The following is a 27,836-nucleotide window of genomic DNA, read 5'->3' on the forward strand; positions in this document are numbered from 1 at the left end:
ATATATATACACATATATATGTACTCATTTATATATATGTGTGTGTGTGTGTGTGTGTGTGTGTGTGTGTGTGTGTGTGTGTGTGTGTGTGAAATAGAGAAAAAAGAGAGAGATACTCTGTCTGACAGGGGTTGTTTAATTGAAGACTGTAAATCTGTTGACAGCAGAGTCTAAACAGATCCCAACCACTTGATACAGAAAATTTGACCTTGAGCTCTTTAAGATGTTAAGAGTCTAATGCTTTGACAGTTTAGTCAATGGCTAACTGTACTTTTAAAACCCAGGATTGCAAACTAGTAGTGCAGTTACCAGGAATAAGGACAGGCTGCTTAATGACAAATCACCATTGTGATTCTAAATCCATTGTAACAGCTGAGGCTGTTGAGATGCATTCTTTGGTTTCAAAAATTCTGAACTTTTTCCTGGAGGCTAGATTGATCTTGACCTTCCCCCAAGGTTTCTGCCAGATAAAAATAGGTAGTTCTAAATGAAGTGAAAGAACAGTTTATAAACACTTGGAAAACAATTCTAGTCTGAGCTTGCCAGATACAGAATGAATCTGATTCTGAAAGCCTAGCTTAATGTAAGGTATCCTACCTATGTATCACAATGCATAGAATACTGGATAATTCATGCATTGCTATAAATAAACCCAAACCACAATTAGTAAGTTTCCAGATTTTTTCTTCTTTTTGAAAGGAATGGCTTCATCACTGCCTTCCTGGACTCCCTCCTCCCCCAAGAAAATAAAATTCTAATTATTGCTCCTTTTCTAGAATTCAGTTTCCAGTAACTGAATCAGAATTAACTTTCCAGTCACATTTTAAAAGCCATAAAGTTTTACATTTATGTAAAGTTAAGCTCAAAGACAGCCATTCAGGAACATCTCAACCAGTGTCCTGATTTTGGTGCTTAAGAACATGATTTTATAAGCCCTAAATGGAATTATGTAAGTCACTAGAGGCCAGGTGGAATGTTCTTTGAAAACTTGCCCTGGAGTCCCCAAGCTAATAATTATGATTGCCAGATTTGATCAGTGTCTTGCTTGGCCTTTTTTTCCCTTGCACTGAAGCAAATTTACGTCAATAAAAAGGGCTGAATTACTATGACTGATGGAAATAAGATTTTGACTTAACCATATAATAGAACAGAACTGCAAAAAAATTGAAAAGATGTTTGATCTTAAATATGGAATAATGGTATCTCATACCTTGAGATTCCTTCCAAATGAAGTGTGGAGAACAAAATTAATTGAGTTTTAAACGACATTGCTGGTGCTCCTTGATAGTATTTCTTGTATCCCTCCCCCAATAATAGCCTTCATTATATAATTTCTAGTTTTACCCTCTGTGGCAGGGCCATTTTCCAAAAGTGATCTCTGAATATTTATACATTGGCACCATAGCTCCCAGGCATCCTACTGTTTTGTATTTTTAGTAACCTGGAATAGAGAACATAATTAGTTGAATGGAAAGACATTCAATGGAATAGTGTCTCAAGAAAAGTAGTAGCAAGATAATCCATAGACTTGGGCATACTCTTCCACAAATTCATCAGTAGAAAGAGTGAACACATGAAGGGAATATTTGTGACTTGGAGTATATGGGATTATGTCACACATGCAAGAACAACTGACAAACTACATATTGTGAGAATCACTTATGGAGGCAACAGATGACTGGGGAATAATTCATAGTTGGGAATCACCATCACTGATGTCTTCCAATGATCTTACCCTATTCTTTACTCAATGCTATTCTGCTGACTATGGCTTGGTCAGATGCAGCTCAGTAACCTCCAATTCCTAGTTGAGATGAAATTGCTCAATTTCTTCCTCAAATGATGATTTTGCAATGACATTTTCATTGCTTTTTTATCCTGAGGTTGATTACTTTGGTGTTAGTTTTGTTGATTCAGATCTTTCTGAAAGGAAGAAACTCATTCCTGGGACAAGTAAAGATTTTTTTAAAAAGATAGTCCTATCTTGTTCTCTCCTCATTCTTGGCATTCTCACATTTCCAGAGCAAGAGATTCCCAAACACAACTACTAAGTTTTTCAGAATAAAATAGTTATTCTAGCTATGTTATGAGAGCATAAATGCTCAATCATCAACATAATATTTTAAATACATTTAGTTAATATTTTATTTTTCCTTAATTACATGTAAAAAGCATTTTCAATTATTCATTTTTTAAAAAATAATTTGAATTCAAATTCTCTCTGCCTCCCTTCCCTCCTACCTCATTGAGAAGGCAAGCAATTCATTATAGAATACATGTGTACAGTAATGTAAAACATGTTTCATATTAGTCACTCTGTGAAAGAAAACACATACTCAAAAATAAAACAAAAAGTATGTTTCAATTTGTATTCAGACTTTGTCAGCTCTTCCTCATCAAATGGTTAGTAGTTTTTTATCATAAATTCTTTGGATTTGTCTTAGATTATTCTAGTGCTGAAAAATAATTAAGTCATTCACAATTGATCATCATACTGAATTCTATTTTTGTGTGTAGTGTTCTCCTTGTTCTGCTCATTTCACTTTGCTTTAGTTCATATCTTTCCAAGGTTGTTTGAGGGCATTTTACTTCTCATATCTCATAGTACCTTTCACACTATCATATTCCTCACCTCATTCAATCATTTCCCAACTGATGGGCATCTTCTCAATTTCCAATTCTTTGCACCTGAAAAGAGGTGTTACACATCTTTGTATATGTATCAATGCTTTTTCCTTTTTGTTTTTAATTTCATTGAGATACAGGTAGGGTTGAAGTATTACATAGGTGCACAATATTTTGTAACCCTTTGGCTATAGTTCCATTGCCCACCACCCCAGCCTTTCCCAAACTCCCACCAACATTTGTTATTTTTCTTGTCCATCATATTAACTATTCTGATAGAGGGGAAGTGGTACCTGAGTTTTGTACTTCTCTAATAATGATTTGAGCATTTGTTCATAAAGTTGTAGATAGCTTCTATTCATCTGAAAACTGCCTGTTCATCTCTTTGGACAATTTATCAACTGGAGAATGGCTCTTATTTTTATAAATTTGATTCAATTCTAAATATATTTAAGAAATAAGACCATTATCAAAGAAACTTTCTGTAGATATTTTCATAGTTATGATTACTATATTTTCCCTCCATTCTATTTTCCACTTTATTTATTCTACTCTCTCCTTTCACCCTTTCCATTCAGAAAAATATTTTGCTTATAATCACTACTCTAACAATCTGCCCTCCCTTCTATCACCCCTGCCTTTCCTTGTGGTAATATAGATTTCTAAATAACTGTGTTTGTCAATTCTGATGACAGTAAGATTCAAATTCTCCCCTCCTTCTTTTCCCTTCGCTGTAAAATCTCCTCTGTGCCTCATTTATGTGCCCATTTTACCTCTTCCTTTCCCATGTTCCCCATGCTTTTCTCTTTCTTACCTCTTAATTTTATTTTGTTCTTTTTAGGTATCATCCTTTCATATTCAACACACACTAGTACCCGTTGCTTATGTGTACTCCCTCTAAGTGTCCTAATTATGACAAAATTCTTAGCAGTTATAAGTATCATCTTTGCATGTGGTAATACAATTTATTCTTATTGAATCCCCTCTGGTTTCTCTTTCTTGTTTAACTCATAATCTCTTTTGACAAAACTTATTGATCCCTGGAATTGAAATCTTTATACTTCTCTAGTCTAAGTGAATAGTCCACATACATTCAACTTTAATCCATGAAGGCTTCATGATAAAACAGGTAATGGTTGTTTATACATGTATTACCAAGTAACTCTACAGTTTGGGAACTCTCAATTTTCAAAAGCTAAGCTTCTTCAATTCACCCACATAGATAAGAACAATAAGGAAAAGGCATAGAGGAAAGCCTTAGCCAGGTGGGACAAGATTATTGTCTTTTTTGAATCCTTTTATACAAATTGTTCTCATATGTGTATGTGGCTGGTCAAACACACTTGGGATATAGAAGTATAGCTAAGCAAAAATGAACTATCTCATTAATCATGTTTCCAAATCTTTGTTATATGTTTCCAAATCTATTTTCTACCTGTGCCTAGTCATTGAAGGAATATTTCATAATTATTCTGCTGAATTCAAGATTGATGTGAATTCAGATGTTTTTATTATTGGTTCTTTGAAAAATTGTGTCCACAGTATTGACAGTTATGATTATTTGACTGCATAGTTTATATAAATCTTCTCAAGTTTCATTAAGTGCTTCATATTATCTTTCAAAACTATATGTTCTATTACATTTATGCACTTCTCTGTCAATTCTATAGTCAATTTATATAGTCAATGGTTTTAATTGAATTATCAATAAAAAGTTTAAAAAATTCATTTACTCATTGATTTTCTTCTTCCTATCTCCCAACAACTACTTAAAGCCTACTTTCCCCTACTCCACAACTAAAAAAGGAGAAAATACTAGCAGTCCAAATTTATAACTGCATTTCCTTCATCTAAATTAAGATATGATATCAGTTAGCATGCCTCAGCTATAAAAGACTTAGGGGCTGATTCACAATGTGAAGCAAATTATTGTTATCATTTCTGTTCCTTTTCATTTTATACATTTTATTTTGTTTTTTCATTGGTAAGTGCAGATGCAGCATCTGGTATCTCTTGCTTCCATAGTTTCAGGTCTTCTATTTCTTCTCTATTCCCAAAGCAAGATAACTTCTTAGAATTTTTAGTTTCAGATCTAAGTGCATGGTATGGTTAAGGATGGAAATAAAGGCCAAAAGAAAGTAAACAAACAAAGAGTATAGTCCTTGCCCTCAAGGAGTTCAAATTCTGACTGGGGAGGAAAAAAATGTAAATATGTAGACACAATCAAGTTACATTTGAAGTAGCTGGAAGGGAATCTGAGAATACACAGTGCTGGCAGGTGGAAGGGCTTGGAAAGGACTCCTTAAAAATGGGGATAATGAAATCAGTGGCAAGTTGAAAGAAGCAGCACATTCTTCAATCAATCAAGTACTCATTTTGTTTTCAAATTTTTACTACCACAAAAAGTGTTGTGATGAATAATTCGATACATATGGGGATATTTTTGTTTTTCACTTCAAATGAGCAACATTTTTTATAATGAGATAAAATGATTGGAACCATTACCATCAAAGTTCCAAATTGTTTGCCAGAACTTTTGTTTCCAGAAAATTCTTTTCCAATTTGCAGCTCCATCAATAATATAACAGTGTGCTTATCTTTTCACAGTTTCTCTGACTTGAAATGTGGCAATTTCTAATTTTTTGTCAGTTTTTTAAGTGTAAGTGAAACTGGAGGTGTTTTATTTATCTTTTTATCAGCAATTTGAAGCATATTGATATGGTTATTATTAGTTTTCTTATTTTGAATCTATTGATATTTTTGATAACTAATATGTTATGAAATGACTTTTTCTGTGAATTCTTTAGATATTTTGGTTCAAATCATTATCCATTATATTTGTTATTTTTCCAACTGAACAATTTTTTCTATATTCTTTAATTTTCTTCCTGCAAGTAAATATATTTTTAATTTTGTTTTTTTATTATTATCTCTTAATGACCTTTGCTTTTCTTAGTTTTTGCATATATCTTTCAAAAGAACTAGTCATATTAAAGGTTTCTCCTTCCAATCTTCTCAAATCAGCTTTTAAGATCACATGCTATTTTACATTAAGGGTACTTATTCATTTATAAATTGCTGGTCTAAATTCAATTTCTGTTAGATTTCCTTCAAATGGATTGATTTTTCACCTCTACCTACAAACCTGTGTTTTATTTTTAAATAAGCTTTTTCTTAAGTTTCCCCTGAAATATGGCTACACATGGCTAATTGCTTTGTTGATTTTCATAGAATAGAAATTTAAGGAATTCTGTTTCTGTTTGTGATAATGTAAGGGATGGACTGAAACTCACCTTTGTATTTACCAAAGGAAAATGTAATGAAAGAGGTGATGCTAAGAATATATTCAAATTGCATTATTTCAAAAATCAAGAGAATTTATATAAAACTATAACAATTAGAGTAGAGACTTTAAAATAATGAAATATATATGAACAAGAAAATATTCATGCATATACACATGTATACATAAATATGAATGCAAATATAATATGAGATTAGAAGATAAGGGCTTTTATATAACATCCTATTAGTTTGGAAGTTTCTTAAAGTTTCAAACTATTAGCTTTTTATTTGTGTATGCTCAGGGTTTTGAATATAATCATACCTAGCTGTTTTTCAACAGTTTATGATTTTTTGTGACCCATTTGATGCTTTCCTGACAGAGATTCTGGGGTGGTTTGCCATTCCATTCTCTTTTTCATTTTACAGGTGATGAAACTGTCCCAAACAAAGTTGAATGACTTACCCAGGGTCATATAACTAGTAGGTATCTGAGGTCAGATTTGAACTCCAGGACTGATCCTCTATCCGCTATGGCACTTAGCTGTTTCCTTGACTATAATAAACATAATTTGAAATGATTTCAGTTGAATTATTTCAATTAAAATAAAAATATATCCATTTATTCATTGATACTCTTCTCTACCTCCCTACATTCCCTTAAATCTTTAGCTTTCCTTCTCTGTGCCCATTTGATATATATATATATATATATATATATATATAGATATATATATATATGTAGTAAAAAAGAAAATAAAAAAGAAAATGCTAGTAATTGAAGCCTACATTTGCTTTTCTTTCATCTAAGTTAAGATTAGTTATGAGCAGCATACCTCAGTCATAAAACTCTGCATCCAGAGAATGAATTGTCAAATAAATGTTTAGAATAAAAAATTCACTATGTGAGATTAATTATCAATAGTTTTCCTTTTCTTCTTTGCACATAAAAAAATATTAGTAGGTGTAGATACACCATTGCTCTCCTATTCACCTCTTGCTTCCATGGTTTCAGGTCACATCTCCTTTGCTTTCAGGGTCTGATACCTTCCTTGATACTAGCCTTAGATATATGCCTCACATTTTTTTCCTTCAGGCTGATAATAATCAATTATTCTTTTCTAATAAGAAGCCCTTTCATGCATTCCACTTAGCCTTACTCTTCTTTCACGGTAAGTTTGTAAAGTGAATAGCATTTCTGTCAATATTTGAATTATATAAAATAATCATTTTCAAGCTCTTGAGGAAACCTACTTGCATGCAAACACTTGAAATGCACATTAAAATATATTTAAAATCTGTTCATGAAAGTTTCCTAAGGTCTTAATTTGTTATAATTCCTTAACATTGACATTTTCCTGTATTTTCATTATTTTAAAAAATCATATTTATACCCATATATTATATATGTCTACAAATATATACATATATGTAATTCACATATGCCTAAAAATGAAGAAACTGAGACATAGGGTTAAGTGACTTACCCAGGGTCACATAGCTAATAGGCATCTAAGGCCAGATTTTTCCTCAAAAAGAAGATTTTTCCTGACTCCTGATATTCTATCTTCTGTGCCACTTAGCTGTCCCCTTGAATATAATAAATATAATAAACATCTTGAATTGTGTCAATTAAAATAAAATACATTAATCTCTTTGATATTCTTCCCTACCTCCCTGCATTCCCTTCACCTTAATATTTACCATAATCCACATTTTAATCAGTTTCCTCAGCTACACAAAAACATTCAAACACACACATACGCACACTTCAAAAAGATATTAATTAAAGTTAACATGTAAATTTTCTATTCAACTGGTTACTTTGGTTATAATACAAATAACTTGGAATCAAAAGACTTAGGTTCAAATACTATCTATGATAACAGGTACTTCTATGCCCTTACATAACTCTTACCTCTCTGAATCTTCTCTCACATTAATAATTTAAAAAAAAGGTTTGACTAATTTGCTCTCTAAGGTCTTCTTTATCTCTAAATGTATGAATCTGTAATTTGACCTGAATAAGTAAAGTTGGATTGAATATGTAACTTTTTTTAATGTCTCAAACATGATCTTCAAGTCTAATTTTCTCCTTAAATGCAAAAATCTGTAGTGTTGATTAAACTTTGTTGAAAAATTGCCTCAGCGAGCATCATCATTCTTTCCCATTCATTTTCATCATTAACCTCCTACAGATGGATTCTGCCACATAGTATAGTGGAAAATAGATATTTCTATAGTAGAATTATGATACTTTACTGATATTGGAAAATCACAATTTACAATATTTTAAATTCCAAATTCATTTAAGAACTATATAGGATAAAATATTTTAATTTAAGCATGTTTACATTGATTTAGAAAATCTTTCAATTAGTTTATATGACCTCATATTACATATGCAACTAGTGAAGTTTATACATTTTACTGAAAAGCTGAGTTCAAATAAAAAGCATGTACTACTATTATCCAGACAGAGACAGAAAGTAGATCACAAAATGGTTTTCACAAATTTAAACTGGATTTGAAAGCCAGATGTCAAATAAGAAAGTAACAAGTAAGCAAAAAGAAGCTTCTTAGGTAATCATTTATGAAGAAAGAGCATGGAGAATACAAGCTACATACATTCTAAGAAAGAAAGTCATCAAATTTAATGTTATGTAAAAATAAGGTAAAATCCCATCTCTGTAATTATGAGATAGGTACCAAAAGAACAGTAGCTATTCTTGTTTGCATTACAGTAATTAATATTATTAAAAGTCCTTATTCCTTGCTACCAGTGAGTACCATGGTAGACACAATAGCTTACAATGTACACAGGGATAGGGTTTTTAATTTGTTATGATTTGCTTTTTTTTTCTCCTAAGCAAGAAAGATAGTTCTGAGGCTTTAATAGTCCAAAAGAATAGGACTAAAGCTGTTGATGCAGCTACCTTAGTCACCTGAAAAGTAAAAACATCCCTTCTCACAACCCAGAGTAGTCAGATTCCCTCAAACTTACTTCTGACCAGTTGAGTTTTGTTTTGAAAATGTGGGAAATAAATCAGTGCTATAATTGTGTTGATTTATTGTTTCTCTGATTTTTTTTTTGTTTAAAGTTAGAGTATCTTCAAATATCTCCTTAGTTTGGTCATAGAGATAACCTTAATCAGACTTATCACATATTAAAATTTTTAAATCATTAGCATATGGTGGAAGTTTTTGTTTAAATCTTTAGTCCTAGGAATGTCACTTTGTTCTTCAGGAGTCACTTTTATGATCATGGCTTTAATTGAAGGATACGCAAAATGGCACCATTTGAATGGGGACAACTGTGTGTCAACATAAGCATCTTTCAGTTATTAATGCTAGAATAATCAGGAAAAACGTGTTTTCCTTTTATATTTATTTTATTTTCCCTCTAGCTAACATACAAAAACAAGTTTCAACATTCCCTTTAAAAACTTCGAGTTCCAAAGTCTCTCTCCCTTCCTCTCTCCCAAATTCCTCTTTATTGAGAACCAAGTTACGTGATCCAGGTTAAAAATGCAGTCATGAAAAATATTACCTCTGTGGTCATATTGTAAAAGTAACTATAACTCCCCCCTCAAAAAAGAGAAAACTCAAGAAAAATAAAGTGGAAAAAGTATGTTTCAATGTGTCTTCAGACGTCAGCTCTCGTTTTAGGTTTGATAGCATTCTTTAGCAGAAGTCCTTCAGAATTCCCTTGAGTCACAGCATTGCTGAGGAAATGGAGTTCATTCACAGATGATCATCTTGCAATATTGGTGTTACCTTGTATACAGTCCATTTTCCCTTCCATTTTTTCATCTAAGTTTTCTTTTTCTCTTTCTTTTTTTTACTGCGATCATCCCGTTCATCATTTCTTAAAAGAGAAGAGCATTTCATCTCAATCACATACTACAATTTTTTCAGCCATTCTCCAATGGAAGGACAACCCCTCATTCTCTAGCTCCCTGCCACAGAAAAGAGCTGCTATTAATATCCTTATACATATCGCTTCTTTTTTTTCTTATTTCATCTGTTCTATAAAATAAACCTAGCAGTGGCACCACTAGGCCAAAGGGTATGCATGATTTTTTAGCCCTTTGAGCATAATTCCAAATTGCTCTTCCAAATTGTTGAATTATTTCACCAATCCTTCAACAGTGCATCAGTATCTCAATTTCCCCATATCCCTTCCAACATTTGTCATTTTCTCCTTCTGTCCTATTAATCAATCTAAAAGATATAAGGTAGTGCCTCAGAATTATTGCTACCCACATTTCTTCTAGCAATAATGAGTTACAATACTTTTTTTAATGATTTAAATAGATTGCATTGATAGCCACATCTGAAAACTATTCATATCTCTTAATCACCTATCAATTGCAGAATGATTTTTATTTTTTTTTTATAAATTGACTGTTTTCTTTGAGAAATGTAGTCTTAAAGAAATTTGTTTCAATATTCACCACACACACACACACACACACACACACACACACACACACACACACACAATTACTATTGCTATCAATATTTGCGTCCATCCAATTCAGGCAGAACTATTAATCAAAAATGTTCTTGGTTTTTCAAGATATTCTTAAATTCTGATTTTTCCCCCTTGTTTAATGTATCTGAATAAGTACAAAAAAGTCACAGGAATAATTAAAGCAAATAGTATGTGCTACTCAACATTAAACCATTCTTCAGGTACTTTTGTAAATTACTATCCTTTTGTCTTTTAAATTTGTCACAGGGATTAAAAATGTCAGTCCTTGGTCAATAGCATCTATTTGAAAAGAACTGAGGTGACTATTTTTTCCATGAAAATTTTCATGTTGGAGTTACCAGATTAGGAAACTTGAATAGAAAACTGAGTTTCTGTAGGCAAGATAAATGTTTGGCAACAACATTCTCAATTCAAGCTCCATAAGGAAATTCAGCATCATGGTGAAACTATCTCTTGCTTATTAAAATGAACTACCAAATTTTCAAGTTCTATTATGAGAATAGAATGATTTCTTGAGTATTTGTCAATGATATTTGCTATAAAGCAAATTATTATGCTATCATTTAAAATATATCATTGCACTGAAAGGACACTTTATTTGTTTCAAGGCAATGGACGATATTTTCTCTATGTCAACTCCTCTGGCACGAAAGAAGGATATACTGCAAGGATTACCACTACCCACTTTTTTCCAGCAAGCCTTGGAATGTGTACAGTTCGGTTTTGGATCTACATCAGTGATCCCAGTGACATGGGACTATTAAAGGTAACAAATGGAAAAAGAAAATTTTGTAGCCATTATCAAAAGTCATTTAATTGTCATATTTTCTTAATAGTCAGAATGCCAGTTCCTTGATTCAATGTTTCTTTTTATTTTCTGAGTAGGATACCCACTAATAGTAATTCATGTTGATGCTAATAATGACTGAATCTGGGATATTTTTCACGTGTATACTGAAATGTCAGTATAGCTTCTGAGTTTAAAAGATTGTGTGTTATTAATATTTAAGGGAAAATAGTCAGGTTCAATATTTTCCTCCTTTAGAAAAATTGAGAAAGACTAGTTTTATTTGGATAATTTTATATGTGAGTACTCCCTTCCCTAACATAGATTACAACCTTTCCATACCTATTTGTCACATTTTTTTATTGGTCAACATTTATATAGTGTTTTAAGATTTACAAAGTACTTCACATGATATGTATATGATATAAGTTTAACCTCATAACAACCTTAATGGAGATAAGCATTACTTAATGATCCCCATTTTATAAATAAACAAAGATTAATGAAGATTATGTGAAATGTCCAGGGTCATAGAGCTCCTAAATGTCTGAAGCATGATAGTGACAGTGATGGAAGGTGCTGAAAAATGACCACTTTTTTTTTAATTTTATTAGTGCTGGGCTCCTTTTCATTCTCTTGGTCAATATTTTCTCTAGTATAATAAGGAAGGACACAAGATACAAAACTACTCGAACTTTTAGAGATAAATAAGCTTTCTTACTTAGCATGCAGTTTTAAGCAACAAAGATATTAAAGAACACATAAAATGGATGTGTTGGGCTGAGACATTGTATGTCTCATGACCATGGAACCCTTTTCCTACTCTTGTGAAATTACCATCAAAATCAATTCTGTAGGTGGTATCATTAATAAATTACTGAACAATTTATTTCCTTGCCCAGCCAGACCACCTCCTTCCAAAATATATTTTTGCTGGGCTGTATGAGGCAGGTCTTTCTATTGCTAAATTAATTTCACAATGGACTGAGCTGCTGTTGTTGCTAGCTTTGTGAACTTTGCTATTAACTTTGGGTGTCAGAGATGGGAACCTCTTTGTTGACACTTTCAGCCTTTTTCAGTTCACTAGGTGGTAACTTCAATGTTTTAATCTTTGGATACTTGTTCTCTTCAAGTTAAAGAAAGAATAAGCACAGGGCAGCTAGGTGGCACAGTGGATAAAGCAGCGGCCCTGGAGTCAGGAGTACCTGGGTTCAAATCCAGTCTCAGACACTTAATAATGACCTAGCTGTGTGGCCTTGGGCAAGCCACTTAACCCCATTTGCCTTGCAAAAACCTAAAAAAAAGAATGAGCACAAAAGAAACAGTTGGTATCAGTCCATGGCCACATGGCATGAGTGACAAATAGGATAGCCACAACCAACAAATTGGCAACCCATAACTACTCCTACCTAATTATCCAACCAGAAAGGAAAAGACAAAAAAGGCTGCTGGAGCCAGTGAATCATTGGGATTTTATTTGCGTACCCAGTTCCAGTACAGTACCTTATTGGTTATTAGTTTCTCTAAGAGCAGAAGACTCCTTGTCACCATATAGCCTTAAGCTCCTAGTCATTCATGTCCAGAGCCAGGCTCACAAACTTTCATGTGAGGTTGAATTGTAACCGGGCAAGGAATATCTGCATTTGGTTTGTATAACCAAAGCATTCTCTAAAGACTTTGTGGTGGGGTCAATTCTCCAATTATAACCTCTTTCAGAAGAGTTAAACTGCATTACTAATGCCACTCTCACTTTAAAGAAACATACAATAACAAAAGCTGAAAAAAACCAGGAAATTGCAACTAAGTGGTAACATAAGTACAAAGACAAGTTTAGAATTTGGGTTGAATTCTAAAACTAAAATTAAGAAAAATAATAATAAAATATGAAATATTATAAAAACAAAATAAAAATAAAATAAAGTTGAGCATTAGAAGAGATATTTAAAAGTTCTCAAAGTATTTATATATATATATATATATATATATATATATATATATATATATCCACTCATTTCAGCTTTACAATAATTTTATTAGATGAGTACCAACAAAACTAATATAGCTTTGCTATCAACATTTTAAAAATAGAGACACTGAGACCCAGAAGAATTGAGAATTTGTTTGTGGTCAAGTCGAGCAATTATCATAAAGAGAAAAGAAATACATTATTTCCTGATTGCAAATTCAAACCTATGTTCACTCTATCATATTTACTGCCTCCTGGTTTTATGGGTCCTTAGTCATTTCAGGTTGCCAAGTTCATGATTAACATAAGCAAAAATTAAAAAAAAAAAGCTGTCATGCCAATGATTTAGTTTTTATGTCATTAGCTGTGAAATAGGATGAATAAATATTGAAATTCTTAGAAGAACTAGAGATCTCACAATCAGGACAACATATATTTTATTCCTGATGATTTCATTGCAAAATATATACAGGGTAAGAAAAGAAAAATACGCTATTAAATTATGAAATGAGATCAAAGGCTTATTTAATTCATGACAGTTTGACATAAAAATCTTCAAAGACTACCAAAAGACAACAGAGTGATGTATTTTTTTCATTGGCTTTATATTTTTGAATGAGATAAGTCTGGTTCCCAACATGGAACCCTTTCAAAATTAGGTGTTTGTCTCTACTGTTAGATCATTAGATAGTTGGAACAAAGGTAAAAATCAGTGGAAAAAGAAAAAGAAAAAGATAGTGATGAGAAGATATATGAAATTAATTAAAAGACCTCCAACCTTATATGTTAAAACAGTCCTTTGAATCTAAAAGAAATGCAAAATAGTTAAAGGGACTTTGACTTTTATTATTGCCTCTTAAGTAAAAGAGCTATTATGATGAAGAAACCAAAAGAGTTAGGCAACATTTCATTCAGGAAATAGTTCATTTGCTTTCCAAATGGAGAATTAAAGCAGCCAAAAGCAATTGTGCTTGAGACTATAAACCTATTTATAAATTTTTACACTGATTCCTAGAAGATTTTTTTTTCTAACCAGTCTCAACATATTAAAGAGTGAAACTCTTTGGAATGCTTGACCTGAAACCCAACTAAGTTGTATCATTCCAAGAGCAAGCATAGAGAAAATGGAAGGAGAGCCTAGTAATGGAAAATTCAGGATATTCTCTCAGCATTTTGCCTATTGCCTTATGTGATAGATGTGATTTCTTTATATTACAACGATGGTGGCACCTTTCATCTGGATTCTAATAAACACCTCTGTATGTTATGTCCTTCACAAGGAATAGGAAGGGTAGAGGAAACTAGATTGCATGAATGGATTGCATTCTGTGCCACTGGAATGAGATTTAGAATCCATTGAAGTACTGAAGTGGAATTAATAAGCACTGACTTTTGAGCACTTTCCTGAGTTACCATTTCTATTGCTGCTTTCTGGAAATAAATCATCCAGCTGTTCTTGAAAAGGACAGTACTCAATGATGAGGTATCACTTTTATGTTCATGTTTTACTCATTAACAAAACACCAAAAGTCATTTTTATCTTGAGCACAAGTGAATATGATCCTTTGATTGATGACTGAAAGCTCTAATATAAAATACTCATCAGTAGTTGTAATATCTATTAAAATAGAAAAAAGTCAATTTTATTGGCTTCTAAGGAAGCCCTTACAAGCTACATCCCAGTTATGGCATCATGAAATGTTGTATCCTTCTATGCATTGGAGCAAAACAGAATATTATAGCCCTAAAATTCTGAATTTCATTTTAAGAAAGTTGAATGTTATTATACACTGACTGTGCTAACAGTTAGTAGATAACAGTAATAATGAGACCTCTAAGTAATTCAGTGAATAGAGTCCTGAGTCTGGAGACAAGAAGACCTGAATATAAACTGGATCTCAGATCCTTTCTAGCTATGTGACCCTGGGCAAGTCACTTCACCTCTGTTTGCCATTATTCACTGAAAAAGGAAATGGTCAATAATTCCAGGATATTTTTCAAGAAAATCCCATTAACTGAAAGGTTCATAAGGTCACAAAGAGTCAAAAATAATGAAGTGATTGAATACCAATAGTAATAGCACTTAGAAATTTTTTTTATCATAAGTGACCTTGGGGATATAAAATAGTCATGCTCATAAAGTTATATAGATGTCATATGAAAATATTTAAATGGTGGCAGCTAGGTGGCATGTGGACAAATTACCGGCTTTGGAGTCAGGAGTACCTAGGTTCAAATCTGGTCTCAAACGCTTAATAATTACCTAGCTGTGTGGCCTTGGGCAAGCCACTTAACCCCACTTGCCTTGCAAAAACCTAAAAAAAATATTTAAATGATACCAAAGCTCTGAGACTACCTTCCACTTGAATGTTTTGGGTTATAGCAGCCAGGATGAACATTCAGGGTAGACTAGGCCTCTTGGTGTATTAAACAGGAGGGATGGCTTTACTTGATGCAATAATTCTGCCCATTCATTTCTCTGAAAATATCTCAGTCATCTAAACCATCTTTAAATGGGGAGGTTTTAGTGATTTCTAAGCAAAGTTGTACAAGACTGAAGTTTTCCAGTTTCCAGGGTGTAATGGCTTCACATTTAAGCTGTGCAAAGGTTCTTCAACTTAAACACAAGAAGTCTCTGTAAGCAAAAGAGATGTAAAGAACATCATTGAAGAAATGTATTCTAGGAATGGTAGTAGGGCCAATTCTTTAGTGATTGCAGGTGATAGACAGGTTATATTGTCCCTAATACAATGAAAATTATTTCTGCAGGAGAGTATGCTTCTATATTGGTATGGAAGGGCAATTATATAGCTGCTTTAGTTAAATGTGACAGCATATTGGTCTTCCAAATCATAAGATTGTAGGTACTGCCAAATCAGTGTGAAACTGATTTTTACCTAAGCAGCTCTCATGGGAATTGGGGTTTGAATGTCTCCAAGGCAAATCTACTTTCTTTGAGAGAGATTGTAAACATTGGCTTATTAGAGTATGCTTTATAATCAGGATAAGTTTTGTTGTTGTTAAAAAAATGTTAATCACTGACTTAGTGCCATTTTTTCCAAAATACTCTTTTGGTTAAATTAAAAGATTTCTGGTTACAGAATCAAAGGATTCAGATTCCAATCACTCCCCTACCTTATTTTAGCTGTTTAATTTTCAGCAGGTCACTGTGACAGAGGCTTCTCTGAGTCTCTCTTTCCTCATCTTTAAAGGAAACAAAGCATCAAAATGCCAGAATCTTGCATTTGCGATCCTTTGCAATTCTAATTCTATGATCCAACAATTAATTTAATTAACTTTAGAAACAAAAGTGCAAAAATTAGAGGGTTTTTTAAATGTTTAAAATAAATTTATTTATTTATTTTTGAATTTAACAATTTATCCCTAAATCTCACTTCCCTTCCCTGACCCCCCACAGAAGGCAGTCGGTTAGACTTTACATTGTTTCCATTCTATACATGGATCTAAATTGAATGTGTTGAGAGAGAAATTATATCCTTAAAAATAAAAAATATAAGAGCTAGCAAGACTACATAATAAGATAACTTTTTTTTAAATTAAAAGCATTTTAAATTAAAGTTTTTGGTCTTTGTTCAAATTCCATGATCTTTCTCTGCATACAGATATTTTCTATCACAGATATCCCAAAATTGTCCCTGACTATTGCACTTAAGAAATGAGCAAGTCCATTAAGGTTGATCATCAACCCCATGTTGCTGTTATGGTGTACAATGTTTTTCTGGTCCTGCTCATCTTACTCAGCATCAGTTCATGCAAATCTCCTCAGGCTTCTCTGAATTCCCATCCCTCCTGGTTTCTAAAAGAACAATAGTGTTCCATGATGTACGTGTACCACAATTTGTTTAGCCATTCCCCACCTGATGTATATTCACTCAATTTCCAATTCTTTGCTACCACAAATAGAGCTGCTATGCATATTTTTGTACAGGTGATGTTTTTGCCCTTTTTCATGACCTCATCAGGGTATACACCCAATAGTGGCATTGTTGGATCAAAGGATTTGAATATTTTTTATTGCCCTTTGAGCATAATTCCAAACTACTCTCCAGAAAGTTTGGATGAGTTCATAGTTCCAACAACAATGTATTAGTGTATCATATTTCCTACATCCCTTCCTTTTCTTTCTTGTCATATTGGCCACTCAGAGATATGTGAAGTTATTTTGAATGGGATTTCTCTTTCTAGCTCTTGCTTCAGAATCTTGCTATTAATACATAGAAATCCTGAGGAATAGTAAGTATTTATTTTATATCCTTGACTTTGCTAAAGTTGCCAATTATTTCTAGTAAGTTTTAGATGATTTTTTGGGATTCTCTAGGTATACCATCATGTCATCTGCAAAGAGAGAGAGAGAGCTGTTTCTTCTTTCCCAATTCTAATTTCTTCAATTTCTTTCTCTGCCCTTACTGCTGAAGCATTTCTAACAGAATATTGAATAGTAGTAGTAATAATGGGCATCCTTGTTTTACCCCTGATCTTATTGGGATTACCTCTAGCTTATCTCCATTGCATGTAATGCTTGTTGATGGTTTCAGATAGATATTGCTTATCATTCTAAGGAACAATCCATTTATGCCTATACTCTCAAGGGTTTTTAGTAGGAATGAGTGCTATATTTTATCAAAGGCTTTTTCAGCTTCTGTTTATGTAATCATATGATTTCTGATAGGTTCGCTATTGATATAGTTAATTAAACTAACAGTTTTCCTAATATTGAATGAATTTTGCATTCCTGGCAAATATCCTGCTTGGTCATAGGGTATTATCCTAGAGATAACTTTCTGTAATCACTTTGCTAAGATTTTATTTAAGACTTTTGCTTATATATTCTTTAAGGAGATAGGTCTATAATTTTCTTTGTTTTGACTCTTCCTGGTTTAGGTATCAGCACCAGAGTGGCATCATAAAAAGAGTTGGGCAGAATCCCATTCTCACCTATTTTTTCAAAGAGTTTATATAGAATTGTAACCAATTGTTCCTTAAATATTTGATAGAATTCGTTTGTGAAACCATCTAGCCCTGAAGATTTTTTCTAAGGGAGTTCAATAATGGCTTGTTGAATTTTTTTTCTAATATAGGGTTATTTAAAAATGTAATTTCCTCTTCATTTAACCTGGGAAACTTTTAGTTTTGCAAACATTCATGCATTTCATTTAGATTATAAAATTTATTAGCATACAGTTGGACAAAATAATTTGACATTGTTACTTTAATTTCCTCCTTGATGATGAGTTCACCTTTTTCATTTATAATACTGGTAATTTTTTTCTACTTTCTTTTTTTAATCAAATTAACCAGAAGCTTATCAATTTTAATTGGTTTTTAATAAAACTACTTCTTGGTTTTATTTATTAATTCTATAGTTTTTCTTGCTTTTGAGTTTATTAATTTCTTTAAATTTTTAAATTTTAGTATTTCTAATTTGGTATTTAATTGGGGGGTTTTAATTTGTACTTTCTCTAATTTTTTTAGCTGCATGTTTAGTTCATTGATTTCCTCTTTCTCCATTTTATTCTTGTAAGCATTTAAAGCTATAATATTTCCCCTGACTGCCCCCTTGATTTATCCCATATGTTTTGGTATGTTGTCTATTATTATCATTATCTAAGATGAAATCATTAATTATTTCTATAATTTGTTGTTTGATCCACTCATTCTTTCAAATGAAGTTATTTAGTTTCTAATTGGTTTTAGATCTATCTCTTCCTGACCCATTATGGCATATGTTTATTGCATTATGATCTGAGAATGATGTATTCACTATTTCTGCCTTTCTGCATTTGATTATTAGGATTTTAAGTTCTAGTACATGATGAATTTTTGTGTAAGTGCCATGTACTGTGGGAAAAATAAAGTATATTCCTTTCTATTCCTATTCAGCTTTATCCAAAGGACTATCATGTCTAGGTTTTATAACATTCTATTTATCTCCTTAAATTCCTTCTTGTCTATTTTCTGGTTAGATTTATCTAAATCTGAAAGCAGGAGGTTGAGGACTCCCACCAGTAGAATTTTGCTTTCTATGTCATTTTGCAATTAATTCAACTTCTCCTCTAAAAATTTGAATGTTCTACCATGTTGTGCATACATATTTTGTATTGAAATTGCTTCATTGTCTATTGTCCGTTTTAGGAAGATATATTTTCCTTCATTATATCTTTTAATGAGATCGAGTTTTGCAGCTGTTTTGTCTGAGATAAGGATTGATACCCATTTTATTCACTTCAGTTGAAGGAAAATATATTTTTCTCCAACTTTTACCTTTTCTATTTATGTATCTCTCCTACAAATAATTTTATTGTAAGCAGAATATTGTAGGATTTTTATTGTTTTTAATCCAGTCTGCTTATTCACATAAGTTTTATGGGAGAGTTCATCCCATTCATATTCAAAGTTATAATTACTAATTTTTTATACCCCTTCATGCTATCTTCCCTCTGTTTATATTTTCCCTTTTTTTCACTTTATCAGCATTCCCCAGTGTCTTTGCCCCCTAGTACCCAACCCTGCTCCCCTTTCTTTCCCCTATCCCTTTGCCTCTTTTTCCTTCTTTTAGTTCCTCTTTTCCTCCCCCTCCTCTTTTCCTCTTTTAATACTGGAAAGGTAAGATGAATTTCTCAATTTAACTGAGTGTGTGGATGTTAACTTTAGGCCTAATCTGATGAGAGAAAGATTCAGGAGTTTCTCATCTCCTCCTTTCTTCTCTATTGCAATAGGTCCTTTGTATATCTTTATTGAATGTGATTTACCCCATTCAATCTACTCCATGCTCCTGTATCCTTACTGTCCCCCCCATTTTAAGGAAATATTGTTTTTAAATCATTCCATCAGAGTCACAGATAAGTAATGAATGCCCATCACTTCTGGCTAAGTATATTTTCTCTAATAGAGTTAGAATTATCAAGAGTCATGAGAATCTTTCTCCCAGGTGAGGATGTAGGCAATTTCATCTTATTGGATAGCAGGTTTTTTTCTTTGCCCTTTTTTTAACCTTTTCATGTGTTTCTTTAGTTGCCTGTTTGATGTCCAAATTTTCTATTTAGCTCTGGTCTTTCCACCAGGAAGAGTTCAAAGTCTCCTAGTTCACGAAATGTCCATCTTTTCCCCCTGGAAGAAAAAGTTCAGTTTTGCCAGATAGTGGATTCTTGGCTACATTCAGAATATCTCATTCTAGCACTTCAATCCCTTCATGTTCATGCATCCAGGTCCTGTGTAATCCTCACTGTGGCTCCTTGGTATCTAAGTTATTTCTTTCTGGTTCTTTGCAGTATTTTCTCTTTTATCTGATATTTCTGATATTTATCTGACATTCCTTGGTGTTTTGATTTTGGGATCCCCTTCAGGAGAGGACTCATGTATTCTTTCACTAATGATTTTGCACTCTGATTCCATGATATCAGGGCAATTTTTCATCACTAACTTCTGTAATATTGATTCCAGGCTTTTTTTTTTTTGTCTTCAATGTTTTCAGGATGCCCAATGATTCTTAGGTTGTCTCTCCTGGTTCTATTCTCAAGGTCACTGGTTTTGCAGTTGAGGAATTTTGAATTTTCTTCTGTTTTTTTCAAATTTTTTTTGGTTTTGTTTAACAGATTCTTATAGTCTCATGAAGTCATTAGTTTCCACAGATTCCATTTTTATTTTTAGAGAAGAATTTTCTTCATTAATCTTTTGCAACTCCTTTTCTATTTGGTCAATACTATTATTGAAGGATTTTTCCATTTGCCAATTGTAGTTTTGAGAAAATTATTTTCTTTTTGCATTTGCCCAATCGATTATTTGAGAGAATTATTTTATTTTTTGTATTTGTCCAATTGTATTTTCTAAGGATTTGTTTTCTTGTTGCATGATGTTAATCTTCTCTCACAAGGTGTTAGTTTTCTCAAGTTCCTTTTTCCAATTTTTCCAGTTGATTTTTAAACTACTTCCTTGTTCCTTCTAGGAAGTCTTTCTGGACTGGAGACCAATCCATATTCTCTTCAGAAGTTCTAGATCTCCCTGAGTTAGTGTCTTTACCTTCTACGTAGTTTTCTATGGACCCCCTTTCAATGGCCTTACTTCATTTTCCTAAGATCTTCTGTTGGGAGAGATTTGGTGTTGAGATCCCTAGAGGCTTGGCTCACTGGATTCAGTAAATTCACATGGGCCAGCCAATAGGGGATGCTGATTGTTTTCTTTGGAGTGTCTATGACTTTGATTAGAGGCCTTCTTCCTAGGCCTGGAGGGGGTGGGCAGGGCTGCTGGATATTGTTATCCTTGAATGATGTGGGCTGCAATCTGGTGAGAGAATGTTGGTCTCCCTATTCAGCTGAGGAACTCTGCTGCCCACACCTGAGTCTCAGGGGTGATGCTGGGGAGCTATTAGTGTTTTTGTTCTGGGAAGAGGGCACTGCTAAAAGTATGGAGCTCACTGCATGAGCAAAGTGGATTGATGTGCTGCTACACTCTGCAACTCTGTGCTGGGGCCCCCCAGAACTCTGTTCCCATGGTCATAGCTTCTGTGGATGATCTTAGGTTAGTCAAAGTCTCACCTTGCCCCTGCTGGCTCTCTGCCCTGCGCTCATCCATGATCTCTTGGCTTGAGGTAAATGTTCTAGCTTCTCTTTCTGGGTATTGTCGATTTGATATCTGTTAAAAGGTTTCTTTCATATTATTTCTGAGGGGAAACCAGGAGAACTTAGCACTGTCTTCCCTCTACCACCTTAGCTGGAAGTTGATTCTGAGTTGTTGGTAAGATGCTTGATTCTTACATACAGGGCTGAAAGAAATTTGCTTTTTTTAATAATATAGAAGATCTCTATTTTATTATCAAAATAATAATATACAAAAGATCAGAAAGTAAAACCAAGTTTTGTCAATTTTGAATCAATATTTCATTTGCTTTGATACAGCTTTGCCAGTGTAACTTTTATTCTTCCAGGTAAGTTAATCTAGACATATTTTTTTTTGCTTTTTAGAAAAATCTCTCAAGTTGCCACCTATTCATTTCTGTTTAAAAATGATGTTGATAACCTGGAGCTAATATATTTTGTATGCCAACCACTTGAAGGAAATAGAGATATTTATACTGGAGAAGAGACAACTTCAGGATTACATATCTGTCCTCTAGTATTTGAAAGGTTATAATGTTTTCATCACTAAACGGATGAAAGTCTTCAACCTTGAAAGTTTTTTTTTTTTTTTTTCCTGTCATTTGATACTCAGAATGTAATGTCTGCTTCCAGTGATGCAGAATAGGAATTTATCAATCGAATATAATTATAGAGAGTTGCCTCTACAACTGAGAGCTTGCTTAGTTTGCCTATGCTCAAAAGATTTGAATCCAGTTCTTTCTTTTTGTTTTGTTTTGTTTGTTAGGTTTTTGCAAGGCAAATGGGGTAAAGTGGCCTGCCCAAGGCCACACAGCTAGGTAATTAAGTGTCTGAGGCCAGATTTGAACCCAGGTACTCCTGACTCCAGGGAAGTTGCTTTATCCACTGTGCCACCTCGCTGCCCCTCAGTTCTTTCTAAACCTAATTAGTTTATCTTTTGAACTCATACTGATTCTCAGGAAGTATACAATCATTGCAAATATATTAGCCTAACAATCTGTATAGCAGGATAAAAAGCATACAAATCAATGAAAAATTCCTTTGCTTGTCACATCACATGTGATATATATATGTTATTATTATTTCTCCTGCTTTGAAATTTGTTATATGAGGTGGAATGGCTAATCCAATAATATAATCCTTTAGTCTATATAACTAGGATCACAAAATGACCGATGTGCTGGCCCAAAACAACATTGGAAGAATATAGTGAAAAAGATTGACTGAAAAGTTTGAAGCCTGTTCTAGTGAAATGAGATTGTGAGTCAACTGAAGTGCTAAATGGATTTAATAACACTTGATTATTGAAAATGTGTCTATAAAAATATTTCTATTGTAGTGACATGATATGTAATCTGCTCATACTAATGGCTAGGGAATTCCAGAGCCCAGTGATAGCTGCCCAAAAGTAGAACGGGTTGCTTTGGAAGGTAGTGTGCTTCCAATCTTTGGAAGTCTACAAGGGATGTTATCCCTTGAAAAGATTATAGCATTCAAGTGGACTAGATGACATGTGAGGACCTTGCTACTTTTGAAATTCTTCTGTGACTTTGTAAGGAAGGGAAATGTTTCTCATAGATACAGAAATTCTGTTCAGTATCTCTTTTTTTATTCTTACACCTTGCTATCATAGCCACAAGCTAAACCAAATTAATTTCCCATGAGATAATATAGTACCAAACGTTCCTAGTTTTCTGGCTGTGTCAGACATTTAATATGAGCTTCTAGAAATGTTTCTGAACTGAGGTGTAGTAAATTTAGGTGCAGGACAAGTAAATTTTACTAAAAATGATTAATGGACTTTTATTATGCCAAGTTCTTTTTGAAAGAAATAGGAGAGTGAATAGATAAAAACTTTTACAATAAATTTCTTTTCCTAAACTGCTGTAGTAGAATTGAGTGAAATGTAAAATTTTACTTAATTTTTTTTAAAGCTCCAAATGAACTAGACTATACAACTTTCTATAGAAGTAATGAGCAAGGGGGCAGCTAGGTGGCACAGTGTATAGAGTACTGACTCTGGAGTCTAGAGGAATTGAGTTCAAATCTGACCTCAGACACTTAATTGCCTAGCTATGTGACCTTGGACAAGTCACTTAACCTCATTGCCTTAAATAAAAAAAAGTAATAAAAGGGCTCACATAGTCAAATAAGATTGAGAACCCAAACTGTATATTTCAACAGTTTCTCTTAGATTACTTGTAAAGTTAGCCATTGCCTTTTGATGAAGATGTCAAGAATTAATTGTTCACCATAAAAACATTACAATATAATTAGATGGACAGCTAGGTAGCACAGTGGTTAAAGCACCAAATATGGAGTCAGGAGGGCCTGAGTTCAAAACCAGCCTCAGACTCTTAATAATTACCTAGTTGTGCAACCTTAAGCCCATTGCCTTGCAATGAGCCCCTCCACTCAATAAAAATTAAATGAATTTCCATTCAATGTTTTGAATTGAGGAAGATGTATATTTTCATGGAGTTTAAATGATATCTTAAATGACTATTGAAAAGACATTCAAAAAGGAAAAAAAAAAGCAACAATATATAATTTCAGATATGGTCTATGATCCTTTCCATAAATATGCTATTAAAATGTCTTCTATTTTTATCATTGGTTTTTAAATTTTAGTAGTCTGATAAAAAATGCTATTTTTGTTTTTGTTTTTATTTTTTAATTTATTAATTTTTCATCCATATGCACATGTATATTTTGAAATTACAAAATTTCCTTCCACCCTCCCTTCCCACCCCACTCCCATCAGTGGAGAACAGTCTAGTTAGCATTGTACATACTTGTTTTGATAAAGATATTTACAGATAAGTTATTTTTGGTATGAGAATTGAGATTAAGAGAAAGAAATACATGAGATAATTTTTATAAAGTATTCAACAAATTCTGAAAGGTTGTCTTTTTTTGTTTGTGTGTTTCTATTTGTTTTGTTTTTCTTCCTCTGGATGGGGATTACATAGTCCATAGGCAGTCTGATACAGTTGTCCTAGCTCTCCGGACTGCTGAGAGGAGCTGCTTCCATAAAGGTTATTTATCTCACCATGTTGTTGATGTGTATGTTGTTCTCTTGGTTCTACTCCATTTGCTCAATATTAGATCCTATAAGTCATTCCATGCTTCTCTAGAATGTGACCATTCATGGTTTTTTTAAATTGTATTTATATACCATAACTTGTTTAACCATTTTCCAATTGAAGGGCTTCCCTTTAATTTCCAACTCTTTTCCCTCTACAAAAAGAGCTGCTATGGATATTTTGGAACATGTAAACTTTTCCCATTTTTTAATAATTTCATCTGGATATAGACCTAGAATTGGAATTGATGGGTCAATGGGTACGGACAGTTTTATTGCTCTTTGGGCATAGTTCCATATTGCTCTCCAGACTGGTTGGATCCATTCACAACTCCACCAGCAATGCATCAGTGTCCCAATCCTCCCACAATCTCTCTGGCATTGATCATTTTCCCTTTTTTCTCATTTTGGCCAATTGGATAGGTTTGAAATAATATTTCATTGTTTTAATTTGCATTTCTCTAATCAATAATGATATGGAGCATTTTTTCATATGATTATATATAGCTTTAATTTCTTCATTTGAAAACTATCCATTTTCTTTGAAAAAGTTATATTATTTAAAAATGTTGTTTCTAAAATGTACTTTCAATATTTCTCAGTTAAAAAGACATGTTTGCTATCAGAGTACCAGGTTAGCTAATTATTGCTGAGATGTTCAACAGCAGCTGACTTATAACTAGTTGAATAACTAGTTGAAACCTTCCTTCACCATGGATACTAATGTTCCAAAGAAAAGATACCTCTGAAGCTATCTTGAACTGAAATACCAGATACACACATATCTTGGAGATACTGCTTATGCCCAATTGCCTGGTCTACAATTAAATAGGGGGTAGAATAAACTATGATATCATTGAGGATATTGTTTAATGATTTCAATGACCTTCAATCTTCTCAATGAAATAAACAAAAGGTTAGGGCGATTGTGTGAAATTGTGAACATTATACTCTTATCATTTCCAAAGGGTGAAAATTACCAAAATTACCATCCAAGAAGACCATGGAAAAATGCTTGTATGATGAGAATGAGTAGACTTCAGAATGTTATAAATGACTTATATAAAAGGATAGGTTTGAAAGATAGCAATCCAGAAAATATTTGATGATATAAAGAGCAGACTAGTCATGCAAGCAACAAGGGATTCCAGGTGGTGAGCAAACATCACATTGGTACCAAACATAATAGCAAGGGAACTTTAATGAAATACTCCAGCAGACTGAGCATAGTCTCAAAGGTTAAAAAGATATGAAAAGATTTTGATATGTTTAGTTGGTGAGAGAGATAAAGATTAAATCTTAACACAATCAAATAAATGCAGAGTTGCTTGGATGACCAAAATTGAGGAATGATTATTCATGGTTCAATGTCAATTTAGCAAGAGATTTCTAATGCATGGCCCTGTTCTATTTAACAGTACCCAAATAAAGGCAGAGATATATACTAATCAATTATGAAGATGATAATGCTGAGAGGGATAGAGCACATAATTATAATGGATGACAGTGTTAAGATCCAAGATAATTTTAGAGTTTCTTGCATGGGGCACAATCTAATAGAATTAATTCCTCTATGGAATTAAGTTTTGGACTTAAAATGAACTGTGTGGAAGATAGGGAACAGATAGCATTTCTAAAAATAGAGTTGGTGTCTTAGTGAATTGTAAACTAAGTATAAATTAGCAATGTGATTTAGCAGCTATAAAGTTAATAACATCTTGGGCAGCATCAAGGTCCATAGCTTTAAGGACAAAGAGTGGTAGTTGTATTAATGTAATCTGCTTTGGGGCAATTAGATGGTATAGTTGATGGAGTGCTGAGCCTGGAGGCAGGAAGTCCTCATTCTTCTGAGAGCAGATATGACCTTACAATATCAAACAACAATAAACAAACAACCAACTTGCTTTTATTAGATCTAATCTACTTTTGAGTTCCCCCAGGATATTGAGAGTATATGTTAGAGTCAAGTTGCACCATATTCAACTGGTATTGATCATACCAATTCAAGCTTGGAAAGCTTTACCACATGTCAGGCACAACCAATCCATTTGAAAATTTGGGGAGGATTCTCTAACTTTTCCTATCTTGTGATCCTTTTAAATTTCTCCAGTTTTGCTTTCCTCATAGAGCATGGTACCCTCTTAAAGAGGACATGCCATGCCAGTATCTGGCACAAGTCCTGTGCCAGTAATCTTCCAAGTTAATTCATTCCAGAATTTCTAAGAGAAATGTTGAGTTTCTTTGTATCACTTTTCTGACCCTCCTCATACATTTGGCATTCAAACAATATGATCAACCCATCAGAACTGTACTCTCTGTAGTAGTTTGAATGCTTTGCAGTTGAGCTTGAGAAATGAGTTCTGTATCTGGTATCTACTCCTGCCAGCTGAGCTTCAGAATCTTCCTAAAACAATTCAAATGGCAGTGATTCAGTTTCCTGGCATGGTGCTGGTAGTCTCTCCAGGTTTCACAGGTATGCAGCGATGAGGTCAGCATAACAATTCTATAGATCTTCAGTTTGGTAGTCATTCTAATACCTCTTCTTTGCCCTACTTTTCTTTGGGCTCTCCCAAACACTGAGTTAGCTCTGATAATGTGTGTGTCAACCTCATTTTCAACATGTACTTTCATGGAAAGCACACTGCCAAGACAAGGGAACTTTTCAAGACCATTGAAAACTTCTCCATTATCATTAACTGATGGTTTCATGTATAGATGCTGTGGTTCTGGCTGATGGAATATCTAATTTTTCTAAGTGTTAACAAACAATTAGGCCAAAATTAGCAGAAGCTACCTATCTCTCACTTAAATCCATAACAACACACACACACATACATACATACACACACAGACACACACACATGAATTCATACATATCTATACATAGACACACAGAGATCCTTGGCAACTCTCAAAATGATTTTGTCTTTACCTTGGAATACATCCTTACACATTATTTTTGAGAAAATGAATTCCTGGTA

At 33.2% G+C, this 27,836-nt stretch overlaps 1 protein-coding gene across 1 annotated transcript in view; it reads left to right on the forward strand.

The window, feature by feature from the left end:
• Positions 1–27,836, forward strand: part of MALRD1 (MAM and LDL receptor class A domain containing 1) — an 879,021-nt gene that overhangs the window by 702,765 nt on the left and 148,420 nt on the right. The window contains exon 34 of the mRNA XM_074195229.1: positions 11,014–11,171. Within this exon, the coding sequence (XP_074051330.1) occupies positions 11,014–11,171 (158 nt within the window). The remainder of the gene's footprint in view (positions 1–11,013; positions 11,172–27,836) is intronic.

This window comes from Macrotis lagotis, chromosome 7 (assembly GCF_037893015.1).
Source record: "Macrotis lagotis isolate mMagLag1 chromosome 7, bilby.v1.9.chrom.fasta, whole genome shotgun sequence".
Classification (NCBI taxonomy): domain Eukaryota; kingdom Metazoa; phylum Chordata; class Mammalia; order Peramelemorphia; family Peramelidae; genus Macrotis; species Macrotis lagotis.